The 19996-nt window shown below is 47.1% G+C and overlaps 1 protein-coding gene across 1 annotated transcript; it reads right to left on the minus strand.

Annotated features, from left to right (window-relative positions):
* Positions 1 to 541: 541 nt before the first annotated feature.
* Positions 542 to 18646, minus strand: LOC134031393 (cytohesin-3-like). The gene is made up of 13 exons (XM_062475012.1): positions 18321 to 18646; positions 10727 to 10809; positions 10504 to 10568; positions 10327 to 10393; positions 10039 to 10157; positions 7942 to 8022; positions 7638 to 7750; positions 7138 to 7286; positions 6899 to 7010; positions 4212 to 4288; positions 3257 to 3328; positions 2961 to 3115; positions 542 to 1449 (listed from the first exon to the last, which is right to left on the minus strand). The coding sequence occupies exons 1-13, from the start codon at positions 18346 to 18348 to the stop codon at positions 1377 to 1379; spliced, it is 1194 nt and encodes a 397-aa protein (XP_062330996.1). The 5' UTR covers positions 18349 to 18646; the 3' UTR covers positions 542 to 1376.
* Positions 18647 to 19996: the final 1350 nt, after the last annotated feature.

A 19996-nucleotide genomic window follows, 5' to 3' on the forward strand; every position in this document is an offset into this window, starting at 1 on the left:
ACAATACCAAAGACTAGTTCAACTGGATGTCTGTTTTTCAGTTTTAGGAACAAACATGTACACAGAAAGCTCTGAACATTGACATTTTATTCCATGTCTTCATTGATAAAATGTCAGAGTCTGTTACACATACATACAAGTCCATCTGAGCTTATTCCATTGTAGGAAGGTCCAGTCAAATTTGTTTCACCTCAACACATTTCAGGTCCAACCCATACTTACTCAGTGGGTTCTTCTGACCAATCCCATGTCCCGGACCCGGTCTTGGCTATAATAATGACAAGTGTGGTTCTTATGCAGGATGAGGAGTGGTATTATTCTCCACTGCTCTGGGTGGCAGTTCAGGGTTTATTCCACTATGTGAAACTGACTTGTGAAATGTGAACTGGTGTTTAAAGGCTACAGTCTACACATGCTACAGAAACCAATACAAACAGAAGCTGTACATTATATACACGCATTGTTATGGAGGGGTGGGGCAAGAATCCTTTCTTTTTGTAATTATAGAAAAAATAAATATAAAAAAGAAAATAACCAATTATAGAGTTGAACCTTCAGTACGAACTAGCATCCCAATGGCTGTTCTCAACACACACACACACACACACACACACACGTACAACAAGAACATATCAATATAATGTATATAACTGGGTACTAGAATATCAGAATAAACATTGTTTTTGCGTCAGTCATTTTGAGGGGATAATAATCAGACCAGCTGATTAGTATATTTGAGGCTCTTCTGTGATTGGCTTGCTACAGCCAGCAAAGAAGGTCACATGTTCTCATCCCATCAGAGAGGACTCCACTGCTTCACGTCTGACGAGACCTTAGATACACTGATGGGGTGGGGGTGGGAGGGGTTAAAGGTCAGGGAGGATTGACAGATCCTCTATATTACACACATGCTGCCACCGAGACGTGTGCCTGATTTATTTGACCAGTCTTATCTGGATGAGCTGGATGATGCTGTTGCATTTGGCCACTAGAGGGCAGTGCTGTCAATGGTGTGTATCCCGGCCTCCATGTGTCTGTGCTAAGATCAGGGAACAGCCAGCCATCAACAAGTCTCAGATTTCTCCCTTGACTGTGGGTGGACTGTGACCTAAAAGCTGAGAAGACTCCTTCTGTCGCTGGGCCACAGATGATGATGATGATGATGAGGGCCCAGCCTGGATCGGTGTCACATTGGCTGTTGTTCCTGTAATGCTGCCCAATGACTGCACCTCAGGTCACCCCAGTCTGTGATCTAGTGACCTCGTCCCTTCCAAGGTCCTCCTGGAGGAACGCGACCTTTGCTGGTGTCAACGCTGCTGCTGGGGGGTGGGGGGGTGGGGTTGGGGGGGGGGGGTTTGCAGTGGTCAAGGGGGAGATCACTTCTTATTGGCTATCCTCCGTTTCCTGGTGGCCAGCATGTCATAGAAGGGGTCCCTGCTAATGCTGGCTCTGCGGGAGGAAAGAGAAGGAGGTTAGACTGCGAGTTAGAAGAATCCAGTTTATTTTCCAATTTCCATGACACATGGAAACAATTACAAGCCTGCTTAACGACGGAGAACATCACACTCTAGCTGAGAAAACAAAGCTATGTTTTGTTGACCAAATGAGCCTGTGCTGTTCATAGAGGCTGTGTACACCCCCATATTCCCTGAGAGACTGGAGGGAGGAGGGGAGTCGGAGGGGCCTGTTATGTCGAAAGAGCACCATGTCCTGTTGGACTTATGTGTGTATCCCCCCTCCTCTCTCTCTCTCACACACAAACTACAGGCCAGTAATAAGGATGAGTTATCTGCTGTTTTCCCCACAGCAGGGACAACAGACGAGATAGCCGTCACTGTGTGTGTGAGATTCTGACCACAGGCAGTCACCCTGGCTACAGCTGAGTCAGGGGGCAGTGTGTGTGTGTGTGTGTGTGTGCAACAGGAGTGTCTGCCACCACTAGCTGACTCAGGGACAGAGAGTGTGTGAGCCAGCACTCCCATGACCTGCTCTGTCTGTTTTCCTGTCCCACTGCATGGCTAGTCATCAGCTTTAACTCAAGTCTGATTAGGCCGTGATGGAAGCCCATGAGGAATCTGAAACAACGAACCAGAACCATGCTTGTACAAGGTCTCTGCATCACCATCTGGATCACAACCTCTCAATGTAACCTAGAAGTCAAATATCATCCATATCTTTGGAGCAGTGATAAACACAGTTAGCATCGTCCTTTGCCATTCCAAACCTCAACAAACCATCACACCGTCCTTTCTAATCAGTTTCACATAACACAGCACTCACGTAATACGCCTGAGTGACAATTAGATCAGAAAATCCATGATTTCCATTCCAAAACGAAACAGCCAATTGTAATGAGGTATCTACAGGACGGGATGGATGACCTGATCTAATATTTCTTTGTGAGTTATTGATCAGTGGATGAGCTGGACCAGAGACCAATCAATTCCCTTCCTTTAGGCCCAGTCTAGTAGCTCTCATAACTGCCGTCCTCCTCATCCACATACACTCTGGACAGGATAGAGGAACGGGTAAACAACAGTAAAAAGACAGGACTTAGGCAAAAAAATTTGTGGAGGGAGGAAAGTGTGTGTGTGGGTGGGTGTTTTCTCTATCCTGTCCTTATCCACAGGAAGCCCACTGAACCTCCAGGGACGCCATATCACCACAGCCCACAGACTTATCTGACATGCTGTGTGAGAAAGAGAGCCTTTCTGACACGTGTGTGAGTTTTCCAGGCTGTGTGTCTGTCTAAGTGCTTCACACAGTCAAGGTCAGGCATGGGAAGTTTACACATGGGGCAGCTGTAGTGCTACTCTAGTGTAAGAGGATATGGGCATGCAGGTTGTGTGTGTGTGTGTCTGTGTGTGTCATTGAGTATGTGTGTGTGTGTGTGTGTGTGTGTCATTGAGTGTGTGTGTGTTTGTGTGTGTCATTGAGTGTGTCTGTGTTGTGTGTCTTACTTGATGGATTTGATCCACTCTTCTTTCTCCTCGGGCGTGGGCGCCGATATCCTGTACACCACGTGGTTGCCCTCGACGACCCGGCCGTCAGCCTCCGTCTTGCACGCCTTGATGACCTGACCTTTGTGGTTGGGGTTGTAGAGCTCAAAGCAGTTCTGAAGGAGCAACAGGAGACCATGGTTACCATCATCATCCTCATACTGGAACTAAGACATCTCTAGCATTTATAAAACCATTACTGTACGATGTGGGAGAGAGGAAGGAAGAGACAGAACGAGAGAGGAAGGAATTCTTACAGGTTTCCTGGGCTCATCCACCTCTCTGATGCTGAGGTTCTCCAGAGGAATAATCCCTCTGGGTTCCTTGTCCTGCAGAAACACAGAACACGCAGAGCGATTAGAACATTCCCCATGCATTCATAAATATTTCTTTACGTTCAGTGTATTGGATTGCACCATTCTGCCACACTCTTCATTTTGAGCGTCGACTACAATGGATGAATCAGCCTTCTTGACACTGGCTAATCAAGCTAACAGTGATGGTTGACCCAGGTCACAGAGAAGAGAGGGCCTGGGGGAGACATAACCAGACCCCACAGAGGGCTGCTATTGTGTCTGGTCCAGGGGAGGTCAGAGGGGGGGTCGGGGCTGAGATCTTGAGGAAAAGCCCCCCGCCGTCTCTGGTCGTTTTCTTAATGAAAGCGCACAGCAGGGAGAAGACGCCTGGGGGACAAGGGGACTTGGGGGGCAGGGGGGGTGGGGGGGGGTGAGGGTATGGGTTTGCATACGTGTTTCCATGCGTGTGTGATTGTGATGTTGGGGGAGGATTGAGCTGGACTGGGGCTCGGGGCAGTAGGGCGGATGGGGAAGTGGGGGCAGGGCGTGAGGGGGATGGGGGATGGGTTAGCAGGGTGGGGGAGGGCTACGCTGAGCTTAGCCGGACCAGATGTGCAGCAGACCTCCAGATGTTTCCCAGGCATCCTCTGTTAATTGCTGGAGGAGGGGTTGGGTTCATTTAGGTCAAAGGGCTGCATATGCTGAAGACTGCGGTGACCGTGGTGTTTGTAAAGACCACTCTCGCTGTCTGTCTGGTGTCTACATGCCTGTGTGTGTAATACAGTCTGTCTGGTCTGTCTTCACTGTTCTCCCCCACCAAACCCTTCTCTCCCACCTAGTCTCTAGTACAGTCTCTTCCGTGTAGCCTTTTGCAAACAACCTCCTCGATGGAAACTGGAATATACTGCAAACTTACCGTTGTGTATTCGAAGTAGTAGAGGCAGTTGTCTGTCAGAATGAACCACCTCCTCTTCCACGTTTTAACTCGTCCACCTGCGGAGAAACACCGTACTGAGTCAACCACGTTAGAATGTGGCGAGACAGAGAGCAGAGCGGAGCAGGGCAGCCATGCAGTTAGCTCAACAACAGCCGCTAAAACAGGCTTTCTGACAGCACTCTTGTTCACGGCTACAATGAGACTTGAAATCGCAGGCCTTGTGAGACGAGCTATACACAAGGTGGTCCTGTTGGGTCCAGACAGGCGGCTCTACCCACCCCCAAGGGGGTCACACTCTCCACACGCCACGTCTGGTTCGGATCACCGGATGACCCATTAGGCTGATTCGATAAAGGCTCGAACACAAGCCCAGCTCCCCTCCCCGAGAGAGAAATGCAAGCCTAAAGGGGAGGGACCTGTGAGGTGTTGCTTGTGAAAACATTGAAATGTGGGTTCAATTTGTGTAGAAATCCCAGAAATGTGTGCATTCCTGGGCCAGAGCCTGGGGAGGGTTTGTTCAAATCATGTGCCTCAGAGATGCAGTACCAGAACTGACGCATTTTAGCAACTACTTATTCCTCTGGTAAAGCAACTGACAACGGCAGATCTACATTGTCATTCACTGCCACCCACTCCCTTGCAAAAATCTCAAGTGGAATAGTGCTCCTCTGGTTGTATCATGTATCAGGGTCTAAAAGATCCAGCCGTTTGTTCCCAGAAAAATACATTCTGTGGCCAAATGATGAAATAACACATCATTGTGACCAGTGAGGGAAAAGACTGAGCGACAAAACACATGTATCTTCCAAAAATACCCTATTTTAAGATTATCAATCTGTGAGTCAACAAATCTTTTAGATTATACTCACAGATGTCCATATTATAGGGATTATCAGTCCATTAATTAAATCGCAAATGATGCAAACATTTGCTAATCCACGCAATTACAAAAAAAAAGGAATTAACTATACAATGTGTAAAATGTTTTTAAACCAAATAGCCATGGCAAGGGCTACATGCTAGATACAAAGGAGTGATAGTCCTATGACATCACCAACAGCCCATTCAAATCATACAGGCTTCGGCTGCAACTCCATCCCAGCCAATGCATGTCTGTCTGTTTACCGGGCTGACGGCTCAGCCTAATGACTCAGTTAACTAGGCCATAAAAAGACCATCATTCCTCCATCAGGACGCTCCAACTGAGCTCAAAATAACATGTGGTGATTCTCCAGAAGAGCTGGAACTAAAATAATCTGGCGAGCGCTGCCAGTGGGATGGAAAAAGATTGGGCCCGGCAGGAGAAGCACAAGGAGAGAAGAGGGAAGGGGGGGAGGAGTAAGGAGAGGACATCAACAGAGGGTCTTATTACTCTACAAAATCAGAGCATACAGCAGAACATTTTCACAGTGCAAAAACACCCTCCCAAACACTACTGAGAGTAGAGCTGCAACAGCTAGTTATTTACTAAGTCAGGTGACCCATGCAGGTGGCGTTATAGTGATAGAGCCCCTTGTATTAACATAATACTCAGTATCTCTTGAACCTAGCAAAGCAATACGCCAGGACTGTGTGTGAATAGAGAGCAGTCTGAGGTAATGACGATAAAAATACATTCAACTTGTGTTGGCTTTTCTGAACACTCAGGTGCCTCACAAAGTGAACACACAGGGTCACATGATTATAAAGATGTGCTGTAGCAGAGGAGCACCGAGGTTCTGCCACCATGAGATATCAAAAAGACCCTGAGGTGGTAACCTTTCACCCCTGACAACCATGACCCATCACCTCCTGACAGTCATAGCCCATCACTTCCAGACAACCAAGCCACTAACAAGCAGGCAGCTACAGAGAGGACAGCCAGGGGTGGGTATCAGAGCTGGGCTCAAATTCAAGTCAATTCAGGAAGTTGAAAGAATTCGAATGAGGAAAAAAAACACACAACAAACTTTGATACAGAGGACTTCTCGTTGATCAAAACTTGAATCATGAGACAATTATTTTTGTTTGAATTCTGAATTGAAACTGAATGGAGCCCTTTCCTGATGAATATACACACTATGTAGTAGGAGGGAAAGAGCTCATGTTGGCATTGATGACCCCCCAATAGGAGAAGGAAGTGGGTGTAGAGAAGGAGGGGTAGTGAGTACCTACCTCCTAGAGTGGACAAAGTAGGAAGAGCCAATCACAGAGCAGAACAGAACAAAGGTGACAGGTGAGAGGTCAAAGAGTGAGAGAACAGGAGCAACATAGAATCCACTAATTACAGAAAACACAGACAGCAAAAACATGAATTGTTTTTGTCACCCCCCTCACCCCCCCTCACCCCCCATTGTCACCCCCCATTGTCACCCCCCTCCCACCACAGGAGTGGTGGGAGGGGGGTGAGAGAGGAGGATTTACAGACAGACAGACATACAGACAGACAGAAAACAGACAGTGAGAAAGAGAGAGAGAGAGAAGATCCACACACTAAACATGGGGTGAAATGAAAGGAAAATAAAGAGACACAATAAGAGTCACAAGAGCTCCTGTTTTGAATCGTTTTCTCAGTCTGTGATGGGGTTGCTTTGGAGGTTCAAATGCCCATAGGGACACAGTGAGGGACACACATCTTCATGAGTGTTATCTCGTGCACTGTGTTGAGGTGGGTTCCATGTTCTCACCCAGTTTCAGTAGCCAGCCCTCTCTGTCTGGGTTGAAGAAGGTGTGTGTCAGGTCATTCCCATCATCCTCTGGGATCTTGAAGGGTTCGTTCTTGATGCTTTCAAACAGATTCTGAGGAAGAACAAGAAGATACTTAAGACAAAGGCTTCATGTGGAAATAAGGATACACACTCAAATACATCCCCCTCCTCCTCCATCACACACACACACACACACACACACTCAGACTCAGACTGACCCTAAGCAGCTCCTCGGGCAGGTCTCCTCCCTCGTTGATGCCTCTGTTCATGGAGATGAAGCGCTCCACAGGGGGCTTGTCCCTCACGTTGGGGTTGTGCAGGCTGGTGTTCAGCATGATGATGGCGAAGGACAGCACGTAGCAGGTGTCTGCACACAGCGACGGACAGCAGAAAACGCTTAACTTGACTTTCATTCTGTTGTCACACCAGTCATTGGTTCACAGCTGGACTCCTTCCTCAGCCATACTGTATTGATGAGCCCTAACTACTGCACTGAAGCTCTGAAAACAATCCCTTTCACAAAGAGAGAGCGTGAGGGGGGCTTGAATAGCAGAAGTATGCCCTGGCGTAGTACATTCATTCCCAGTATTCAGACTTCATCTCTGTTCCTCAAGGCCAACCACCCAAATTCAAGGAGAGGGCTCAGTAGACAGATCACTTATGTTTAGTATGATTGTGGTGGTCGGGGGGGTTAAAGGTCAAATGCTGGGTCTCTGACCTGTGGACTGGAAGACCCCAGGGTTACACTGGCAGTAGCGCGAGGCAAAGGACTCCATCATGCGGTCGATCTTCTGGGCCTCGCCAGGCAGACGGAAACTCCACAGGAACTGCCTGAGAGGGGGCGAACGGGAGGGAGAGAGGAAGAGAGAGATGGGGGGAGAGGGATTTAGGGGATTGAGATAGATGGAAGAAGCTTTTCACATCAGTAGTGTGGAAGGTGTGTCCCGAGTTCAATCTGGATAAAGCAATAAACCTTGAATTTCTCAGTTCTTGACTGCTGATGGATAAACCGGGCCACTGACCTGAGGGCTTGCACCAAGTTGAGGTCGGCAAACTCATGCAGCTCCACAAAAGCATGGAGCACCTTGATATTGAAGTCATCTCTGGAGAGGGAGAGAGAGAGAGAGAGAGAGAGAGAGAGAGAGAGAGAGAGACAGACAGAGAGAGAGAGAGAGAGAGAGAGAGAGAGAGAGAGAGAGACAGAGAGAGACAGAGAGAGACAGAGAGAGAGAGAAATAAATGAAATTGGAGAGGAAAGAGAAAGAAAAGGTATATCCATTAGAAAATGTTGTATTTCCTCTCTCGTTCACAGGAATAACATTACTATCCAGGGAATTTCAGAATGCCCAGATGCAGGTACAGAATCTCCAGACACAGCATGAACCAAAGACAGGAAAAACAAGTATTTCCTTTGAGGAAGCACTTTCCAAACAGCATTCCTATTTCTCTGAATTCCGCAAATGTTTTTGGCTTTCACTGAGGAAAGGATGGGGTGTCTGGAAGCAGTCTGACCAGCTGGCTTCTAGACACACCTGGAGGTTCTCCAAGCCATTACAGAGGTCTACAGGACACAGCAGCTCATGACTTAGACGTCTTCTTGAACCAGTTCAGTTCTGGTATGCTTCATACCAGAACCTGGTATGAAGCATACCAGGTTCTTCTTCTGGATTAGATGGAGAGGAACCCCAAACTGAAGGACCGAAGCAGGTCTGTCTGTGAGTCACTTGTACCTCCACGTTCCACCCTGGGCTGGAACATGTTTGTATCGGATGTCGTTCACCAACTTCAGATGTTGAGAACAGGGAAATGTGGTGTTAATGGAGGACTGTGTGTGCATAGTTAACAGTTAGCATATGTTGTGTGTAGGTGGAGGGGCTCTCTTGGGGAGGGGGGGGGGGGGGGGTCATGCTGGCATCAACAGGATGTTGGGATGCCATGATGTCTTACACAAAGAGTGAATGATTGTTGTGGTCTGTGTTATTGTCTGTCTGTCTCTCTGTGTGTGTGTGTGTGTGTGTGTGTGTGTGTGTGTGTGTGTGTGTGTGTGTGTGTGTGTGCAGAGTATGTCTGGCAGAGACATAGACTCACTGTGTCAACAGAGTAAACCAAAGATGCGGAATGAGAACAGAATTGCTAACACATTTACCACAGCAGCCCACCATTTGTCTCTCTCTCTCTCTCTCTCTCTCTCTCTCTCTCTCTCTCTCTCTCTCTGTGTACATATATTTACATGTTTATATCTCCTCTCCTTCTCTTCCTCACGCCTTTTCATTCACTCTCAACCCCTCTCCTCTCCCTTTCTCTCTCTTCCTCTGTCCCCCACTGCCCCTCTTCATCTCTCCTTCCATCAAACCTGTAATTAACTGTTGAGTAATGACAGGCTCCAGCTCAGTTAGAGCCATTAGCTAAGTACAGCCTGGGCAGAGCCCCGCTCAGCTCCCTCCACCTGTGTTTGGGTTTCCCCAGAGAGTGGGCTGTCTCTTTGATGGCCCCCCCAGGATTCATGCCAGCCAGAAGAGGCAAACAAAGAGTTTCCACAGCTTTAGCAGGCACAACCCTTGTGTTGATGACTAACTAACCCCGGGGTAGGCACACACAGTTACACCCGTATCACACACACAACAGAACCCCCACACACACACACGCTTAGGCTTTATCACAGTTGACTTTGTAGGCACAGTATACGATCGTATTCTTTTTTTTTTTTGTGGAAGTCTCCAGGGTTGTGTTTCAGAAAACGAAGAAACGGTTTTCACAAGGCTTTCTACCCTTTTGTCTGTGGGATGGGGATGGGGGGGTGGTGCTCAGGGGGCCACATGGGTGGCTTTTGGGGAGAAAACGACCAGACACAAGTTGCCACAGGGTATTCCAGGGTAACTGGTGTCTGCTTTCATCAATAAATCCAGCCCATGATATCCGTGGAGATGGTCTCAGGTCCACAGGACAGCCTAATCACTAAGGAGACATAAATCTGGTGGCCTGCGGAGGAACAGGACAGCAGGGGAAAACAGTATCTCTGTTTCAGCTTGATGGATGGGTCAGGCTTACCACAGTGTGTGTGTGTGTGTGTGTGGGTGTATACATGTGTGTGTGTGTGTGTGTGTGTGTGTGTTTCTTACCGCTCTCCAAGGTAGTCTCCTATGGCTGTCTTGTTGAGACCCTCTCCCTTGTAGAGGAACTGGGAGATATCTTCTGGTGTGTGTTGCAGGAGGTCATTCTCCAAGAGGAACTGGATCCCCTGGAACACATACAAGAACAAGCACCCACACACACGTGCATTACTATCAATATCAATTGAGGACATACTACATGAGAATTAGAGGGAAGAAGCATTTTTCAGGTCAAAAGATGAGCGGGAACACTTCTCCATGGAGAGACCCTGGTCACAAAAACAACCTTAAACGTACCTTTTTAGGGTCCATGTTGAATTTCTTCCTGCCCATGGCAATCTGCTTGTTCCTCTGGGATGTTTTACTGTTAAAGAGGGGATTACGAGGGAGAACATCAGTGATCTACTGTCTACATAAGACATATATGGCCCATACACACACACACACAGAGCAAGGTCGCGCAACGTCGCTCACCTCTCCCCTACACATGTCAGTTGCTCAATCTCCGTCATGACCTCGGCAATCTCGAACTTCAACCGCTGTGAGTTGGAGAGAACAGAAATACACTCGAGAGATCTGGAAGTGGGTTCCATTGTACAAAGCCAAATACACAAGTAGGCCTATAAGTATAGCTTCTGTCTTTTCAAATTGTATTTGAGTCGGTCCAGGATGCACTGGATGCTCATTGGATGCTCACCTCAATGTCATCCAGCAGCTCCCTCTTCCTGCGTCGGATGTTGGACAGCTCGTCTCTCTCCTCGACAGACAGATCCTCCGGCACTGGAATAGATCACAGATCTAAGGATCAGTGGACCTACTCTCCCAGATTAGTGGTCTCGCTCTCACAGTGCATCTACTGTACAGAGGATGCCAATCCCAGAAGGCATCAGCACAACCACCCCCCTGCTTCATACAAACATCACGGATACATAGGAACCAGGTCAGCTGATCCACACTGTACATCTACTGTACGACCAAGATCTCAGAGGAAAGAGAAAGAGTGACACCATCCAACCATTTGCCTCTTTCTCTTTGATTTTACCCAGTTTAGCTGAAACACATCAAAGCAGAAGCACACTGCTTAATTAACAAGAGAGGAAGAAAGACTGTCTTAATAATTCCACTTGAAAGTGACCCGTCCCTCCCCCCATCCTACGCTCAGAGGGATATTCTATTAATAAAGCCAATCCTGATTAAGTTTCCTTTCATTAAAAGGGAATTTGGTCAATGAACGCAACCTTCACCAACCAGACGCAGCCCATGAGCCCAGTGGATTAGACCTAAGGGAGAGGGGGAGAGAGGAGAGAAAAGGAGGAGAGAGAGGAGAGAGAGAGAGAAAGAAGGATGAGAGGGAGAAGAAGAGAGAAAAAGTAGTAGAGAGAGAGGAAAGCCTGTGTGTGATCCAGCTTCATTAACCCAGCCAACAGCCAGATAACCGCCTACCCCTATTCCCTCCAGACCTTCCCCCAGAACAGCGAGCTGACACGGCCTTCAGAGTCTCTGTTCAACGTGTACACGAGCAACTGCAACACAGAGAATCAGTGAGCTCTGTTTCTGATAAGAGGAAAAATGGGACAATTAAAAGTGAATAAGGTCCTCGAACTCCACAAAATCCAGTTGTGAAGAAAATAATTTGTTTCTTTTCTTGCGTTTTGGGTTATCAGTTCATGTGTGTCAATATGTAGTTACACGTTTTTTTTGGGGGGGGGGGGGTCGTTTATTGACATGTAAGGTGAGTGAGCGAGCGAGCTGGCAATACAGCCTCTGACTCAATGACAGAGAGAATTACAGCTTAGGCACACACCTGATGCTAGTGAGCAGTTCAAGAACATTGTTATCCACCAATTAGTCTTTCAGTCTCCCCAAAACCATGCTGCCCTCTCTGACTCACCCAAGAGATGAGCCCACAATATGTGTGCAGTCGCATGCTGAGCAGGCCATATCTGAGAAACTAAGCAGGGTTGGAGCCACTGGGGTCAACCATGCCGGCTCAAACCAGACCAAAGCCTAGTCTGGTGGAATGTCTATTTAGAAGGATGATCTCGGAGTGACATCATCACTGTCAGAGCTAGACTGGACCTGGACACAAACATCAGGTCTAACAGTGGCATTAGTTGTTTGTTAAAAGTATATAAGTAGCCGACACTACTTTACCACAATTCCTAATACGGTTTGGACATTTGGAGTTTGTAACATTAGTGATCAGTTGATATGGACTATCTAGAACAGATCACATCTTCATGGTGTGTGCTACTGATAATGAGGGAGTCAGGTGGCTGAGCGGTTAGGGAATCGGGCTAGTAATCGGAAGGTTGCCGGTTCGATTCCCCGCCATGCCAATGATGTTGTGTCCTTGGGCAAGGCACTTCACCCTACTTGCCTCGGGGGAATGTCCCTGTACCTACTGCAAGTCGCTCGGGATAAAAGCGTCTGCTAAATGACTACAAGTAATGTAATGTAATGGCAGTTACAAGGTTTGAATTTGCCAGTCATGACTGTCTAAATGGCCATATTGCTCATTAATTAGCTACTAATCAGCCACACGAACCCAGTCTTTCATTTGTGCCATGGATTAAGTACCTACGATATGGCAACATAATTATCTAAAGCCCTTTTGAGCGTTCTAGAACGTTCCGAAACGGTTGAGCTGTGAGAAGTGTTTGAAGCCCAGGGTTGAGAGGGTGCAAATCGGCTGCCAGGGGTTTAAAACTCCAACATGTGCCCAACAGAACAGAAGCCTCCCTTCCACCCCCCCAAACAACAAATCCGCTTCAAAAAAAACAAATCTCCCAAATCTCCTTTTAGGGCAATAAATCTCTAGTCCCTTCTCACACCCAAAACGACCAACTGTTCACCTGGAGCTCGTATTAACACTACACACACATTGCGCACACACACACAGATATACACACTCATACACATGCACACACACACACACAACAAGGTTGACTAAGTTCACAAGTGAGCAGAGCGTCTGATTGAGGTCCTACAGTCTTGCCAAATCTTCCCTGGTTTGGTTCTTCATGTACTTTGCCAAACACTGCAGAGCTAAGAGCAATGAGTATGTGAGTATGGAAGGCCACAATACCTCTTTTTCAAAGCCAACTAGGTCAGTTTCAGTCACGTTCCAGCCAGGGGTTGACTGCAAAGTAATCCTGTTTTCAGTCACAGGGGGATGACCCATTCACTCATCCCAGCTTGGCCTTGCCTGGCAGGGGCAACAGAGAAGGACTGAGTCCCTGAGCCATATAACTCCCAATCCAAGCTCACTTAACATGGACCAGCTTCCCAGTTTACTATCTTGTGATGGGCTCTGAGTCTGTAGCTGGGTAATACTCTGGAGACTGAGAGGGACCTCGGTCAGTACCTCTCTCCCCAGGAGCAGTAAGACGAGGCAGGGAGGCTGTAGCTGAGAGCCCTGCTCCTCTGGATCTCAGGCTCCTGTCCATCAGCTAGAGCCTGCTGCCCCCAATCCTTCTAACTGTATCCCACCCCAATACACACTCTTCACTTCGCGCACACACACACACACACACACACATGTACAGGCAATGCCAGCTGGCGTTAATCCCAACACGCACACATCTCCAGCCCTTAAGCTTTATCTGAGCATGGTGGTAGTAGCATAGCAAGTGAGATGGACCCAACACGCAGATGTTGCTGCTGTTCAGCCACTCTCCTTCTCTAACGTGTCAGTGGAGCTGACCAACAGAGAGAGAGCATGCCAGCACTAACAACACCAAATGTACAATATTCTAGCCTTTTTTTTCTATTTTGACAACACAACAGAACCAGGCAGGCTGACCCTGGGGTTCATGTTTGGGACCTAAGAGGCATCATGTGTGTGTGTGGTTGGGGGGGGGCGTAAGAGGGTGATATTGTTGTGATATTTCCAAGCCTGGCAAGAGAGCAAGAGATGTTGGAGGTAATTTCTGGGGTCTTAAACCCCCCTGGGGACCAAGAGAGGGATCTAGAGCGGAGTTAGACGGCCAAGCACTGATTGGATGGTTTAGGGAACCCCTAAACCAGCCCCCCACCCCCTCGGCCCCCTTGGCCCCCTCACCAGGAGGAGGTCTGGGTACATCATGTCCTCCTTATATCGAAGATATGCTCAGTATCATGGGCATATCTCCATGTGATCAGATGAACACCTCATCCAGCAGGCTCTGCCCTACTGCTGATTTCACCAGGAGATATGAAGCTGCTGATTCTGGCACGCAGAAGTATGTCTGGTACCAAGCCCCGTGTGTGTTCTTCTGTGGAGGTCCTGGAAGTTAAGGCTTGTCCAGCCTGAAACAACACTGTCTTCGGCTTAACTGTCTGAGTCTCACAAGATCAGACCAAAGAAACTTCCCATGTGTCAACACTGAGTTGACCCGAGTCACAGATTTTTTTTATTTCACTGAGAACTTCTTCACTTCTGACCACGGTGAGGGTCTTTCTGCAGCCGTGTGTTAGTGACGGTAGCAGCTAGACACACTGCGGCCCGTATCAGGGCACGACTGCACGTTCTCCACCAATGAAAACACAACAAAATACAACAAAATAACCTAAAAACCTGAGGTGAGGGTTTTTAGGTTAAAAAGTGAGGGTTCTAGTGCTAGGTCAACCAAACCCAAGAAAGGAAACCAAGAGAGCAGTTCCAACCCCAACAGGTCTAGCCAAGACACACACACATCTCCATCTTTCTATATGCTTCTCTCTTCTTCTCTTTCCTGTTCTTGTTTCTGACCCCACCCTAGTCCCCATCCCTTTCTCTCTCTACCGTTCTCATTCAATTACTCACAGACAATGGGATGTGGGCTACATGTGATGCAACAGAGATCTTCCACACAGTGCCCAGTCTGACAGTGCTAGTCTGACAGTGCTAGCCTGACAGTGCCAGGCAGTATAACGACAACAACATGTTGGCCCCACTACCATGGCGATGACAACAATCTGGGAAGCATCTCCAGCTCTTCATAATCAGATCCACATTCAGCCTTTCTTCCTTCCTTCTCTACCGCTATCATTTGACCTCCAGTCCTTCATGTATCTTGTCTCCTTCCCTCTTATTCCATCTTCCTTCTCCAGACACTTGTGTACTTCACTTCTTCTCCCCTCCTCTCCTCTTTTTATTTAACAAAACCAGGTATGCTGCCAAAGCCAGCCCTAGAGCAGTGTGTGTGCATGTGTCTACGTATGTGTGTGTGTGACACTAATCTCCCAATGTTGTCCCGCAAAACACTGTAAACATATCTTTCTAACTGTCAAAATGAAGTGCATTCTTTTCTAAATCTCCACTAAGCTCTTGAACAACGCAGCATGGTAGGGCCCCCGCAAACTCGACCTGGAACATCCCAAATCAACATCAAAAACACTCATAGAATTAAGCAGAAAAAAACTGGACCAGACCTTGGTTAAGTCCAAAACTAAACAAAAAAGTCCCATAAAGAATATTTGAAGAGAATGGAGGTCACACCTTACGTAAAGAATCTTGGCCTAAAACAAAAACAAATACCGATAGGCGAAGGTAACCTACTAACCCTACCAAGGAGTCTCCCCCTCAGACCAGACAAACACCAAACTACCTATGTAATGTTAACCTCAATCCTTCAGGACAGCCATCATATCTGAGAGAACAAGAGATAGAGAGAGAGAGAAAGAGACACCTGGTTGGGAACCAGAAGCCGCTGTGGTCCATCTATCCACCACCTGTTTGGAGCCTGCCAGCCAGCCTGAGGCCCAGGAAAAGCTCCACAGCAGCCCACAGTGTTCCACTAATGATTCCCTAATGGCCTCCCCGCCTCCACCCTCCAGCCACAACAAAGATGGTGCCCCAACCATAAAACTCCCTCATACATCTTCAACCCAGTAGACTCCAGAAAACCACAAATGTTGCGAGGGGGGAGGGGGTTCTGGTGGGGTTTTTGGGGTTGGAATCGATGTGTTGATAGTTAAAGCAGCTTTGTCATTTGTCTAGACAGATAACTTCTACATGAACAGTAGCCTTTTTTTCTAGTTAAGAAGTACAACACAAGACATCAGAGTCAAGATGCCCGTTTCTGATAAGCAACATCTTTTAACACACCACCTTACTAGCAGACTTCTACCAACAAACACAACCACGCACTTACACATATGCAAACACACAGATGCCCGCACACACACACACACACGCGCATATACCAAGCGCAGAAAAAGAATGGAAGGAAAGGGGGGGTTCCCATTTGGCTATTCCCACGGTCAGATAGATTAGAGTGTTTAGAGGTTATCAGAATTCGGACACACTGGCAGGTCAAACACACACACACACACACACACAAGCACACACAAGCACAGACAGCACTTAAAAACCTCCATTCACATACGCTTCCTCCACTCCCAATTTCTCCAACAGCAAAAGCAAAGCTGAGATGCAGTGACGAGACTGAATAGGAAATCTGCTTTTTTTCAACCTCCCAGTCAGCATCAACCAGCAGCTACCTGGCCAACAATCTGGCCAACCAGACTCTTTCCATTACTGCTTCCCCGTTCCCGTTCTGCAACCACACCATCGTTCTAAAAATAGGACTGAAGCAATACAGGCACTTGTGATTTACAGGCTGCTGCTGCCTAGCATGTAAACAGCAGAGAGAAGATGAGCTCCCAAATCCTGCAGACCTTGTAAACACACAGCACTCGAGTCCATGTATTAGTCCAATCATTCACACTAGCGTAGTTTCCCCAGCAATGACTGTGTTCGGTTCTGATGGGTTACCATAGTCAGTCAGGTAAGACCGGTAGCAGACAGAGAGGTAATCGGGACGAGTCAGTGACTAATAATCTCAACCCATTTTAATCCTTTGTCATCACATCGTTCTGTTGGCTCTTTTTCCATGCTGTTTAGGAAGATGATGGAAACAAATGATTGACTGAACAACTTTGACCATATGCTGCATGCTGACGCACACATATCCTGGCTGCGGGGCATATTGCAATACATCGGATGTCTGAAAGAAGATTTGAGATAAGCATGCTAGCATATGCAATTTTGGTTTTGTGTGTGAGCGTGTTTTCTCATTGTTCATCACCATAAAGTGCTGCACAAAATATTTTCCATGCTCTTATCACATTTGTCTGATTGACACACACACACATACACACACTGGCGGACTGATATGAATCAGAATCTTTCAAAAAATATCAGAATCTACTAATACCCATCACATAACTTGCATCTGTTTCATTATTCATTTCCCATCCAGCCGTTGGATCATATAACTTCAAAGATAAGCAGTGTATCAACAGGGATTTGTAGTCCGCACATCACCACACCACACCAACATGCTCAGTGCGACATTTATCCCATCACTAATGAGTCACTGTGTGAACGTATGAAAAACTGATCCCCGGTTCCAGTGACATTTACTGAGTGTTGAAGATGTTCCCTTCCTTCACCCACAGGCAGTTGAGGGGGTTGTCTTATGGGGGGGGGGGGGTGAGGGGGGTTAGATCAACAGGATGCTCTGGTGGAGAGCTGTAGATAGGAGCAAACTCCTGCCCACCCTGCCTGCATCTGCTAATCTTTCACGGTTTAACTGCAAAATCACTTGCTTAAAGTGTGTGTGTGTGTGTGTGTGTGTGTGTGTTTGTATGTGTGTTTGTATGTGTGTGTGCGCGTGCGTGCGTGCGAGAGAGAGGGGTGTAGGATACCAAACAGTAGGTGTCATGTGAGCAAGAATGTGGATTCATTGGATGCACTGAGTTCCACTACTTCTAAACTGAATATCTGTTCTTGTGAAGACCATCCAACCGCAATGTCCGTTTCTGTAGTAAAAAGGATGCAGTTATCTTATCAATTTAACCCGTTTAGAGCCTTTGGCGACCATTCAACAAGGACTTCGTGAGAGAGAAAATAAGCGAAAAGCTTTGAGAAAACTTCAAAGTGTTGCAGCGCTACATCAAACAGAAGACGCCTGACACTGCGGCGTGGATTTTCCACAGACAATTCTCAGAGGGGTAGTAGCCCGCACACCATCATCATAAGCATCAGTTGTTCCTGAGGACATGACCAGTTCCTAGATCCTACTGAATATCAAATGTTTTCACTGCAATATAATAGGCTAGATTTGAAAGAGCTCGTGGAATCAAATCAGTACTCTTGGAAACTCTTCCAGGTAGCACGATGAAGACATACTGTACATTGGATATACTGTAGTGTCTGTGTCTCGGCTCCCGTGCTCAGCAGCATTATTCCAACCACTGTATAGCCTACACAGCTTAGGTTGGCAGAGGGGGTTGTAGCAATTCATCAATATCGGTCGACTTACCGTGATTGTCTTCATCCATATTGAGCATGTAGCGACCACGATAAATCCAGGAAACGGTGTGCTCCGTTCAGATATCAAGCTGGATTAATTTATTTCAACCGAAATAATCGGCAGTTGTCTTATGTTTTTGCTACCAAATAAACGTGCAATGCACACGAAAAATGCAAACGCATGGATCAATTAAAATATATTCTAAATAAGCAGTACCGTATCAACGTAATTTAACACAAAATTATTTTTCGACAGAATGTTTTAGAGACGGGATCAAATGCGACTAATATCCCCCTTCTGGCTCAGTTGAATCTACTGTGAACACACTCTCCGATGCGATGGCAACGCTTATGGTACGTCATCTCTACGCCCCTCCCAGTCCAGGCAGCCCCCGTCAATACAATACATAGGCTACAATTCATTGTGTTCAGGTGCCTGTCTTAACTGCACTTGGGAGTGAATGTATGTCGTGTGTGTAAAACATAAATTGGTTTCATGTTGAGTATACTCTAGATGGAAGGCTATTCGATGGATGCTGTTATGTTTATGGCTTTGCTCTTCGATGTGTGATTGAGTAGCCAGTATCTCAGATGATACTCAAGTGTGAGAGATACAGTATGTAGACAAATTGGTACTCACCTAAACACCTACGTACATTAAGCTGCATAGTTTACATTTACATTTAGTCATTTAGCAGACGCTCTTATCCAGAGCAACTTACAGTAAGTACAGGGACATTCTCCCCGAGGCAAGTAGGGTGAACTGGCAACCTTTTGATTACTAGCCCACTTCCCTAACCGCTCAGCCACCTGACTCCCTTAGTTAGTTAGTTAGTTTAGTTAGTTATTTTAGTTTAACAAATTAACAATTCACTGCTTTGGGAGTGGTGTATTTATCCCTCCCGAGTTACATAATTTCCATAACCAATGACGATATCTCGGGTTGTTCCTAACATGAAGGGAGTTCCCCACAGAGTTCCTTCCTGTGTCCTTTGGCTAAACCGTCACATCCCAGCATAGTGGTGACTTCAGAACACTTCAGGACTTCTGAGGATCCAGTCACACACCTGCACAGTCATGACCTCACAGCAGTAGATCTGTGACTCATGTATTAGCTAGTATTAGCTCTCAGTCCAGAGATCCTGGTGGTTCAAGGGAGTGTTAATGATTGTTCCGTTGCTTCAAGGGAGGGATTATCATTGTAGCGGTTAGAGAAGCCCTCCACCCAGTCCAGCATCCTCCTTTTTGTCCATACGGTTCTCTGTCCTTCTTCCAATTCATTTCACACACACACACCCACACCCACACACACCCGCACACACCCACACACACACACACCACACACACACCCACACACACCCGCACACACCCACCCACACACACACACACACACACACACCACACACACACCCACACACACACACCCGCACATACCCACACACAGACACACCACACACACACCCACACACCCGCACACACATTCACAAAGCTGTGTGTAATACCTTGGATTCCCTCCACAGTAATGGAGTTCTTCAACATCAGAAGGGAGTTGCCGGCTGCACAGCTCATGCTGGCCACCATGTCATGGTGAGGACAGGATACCATGACTGCAGGACAGGAACATCATGGACACCAGTTAACCTCGGATTATTTTCATTTATTTATTAGCATATGATACTGTTGGTA

This window comes from Osmerus eperlanus, chromosome 12, assembly GCF_963692335.1.
Source record: "Osmerus eperlanus chromosome 12, fOsmEpe2.1, whole genome shotgun sequence".
Taxonomy (NCBI): Eukaryota; Metazoa; Chordata; class Actinopteri; order Osmeriformes; family Osmeridae; genus Osmerus; species Osmerus eperlanus.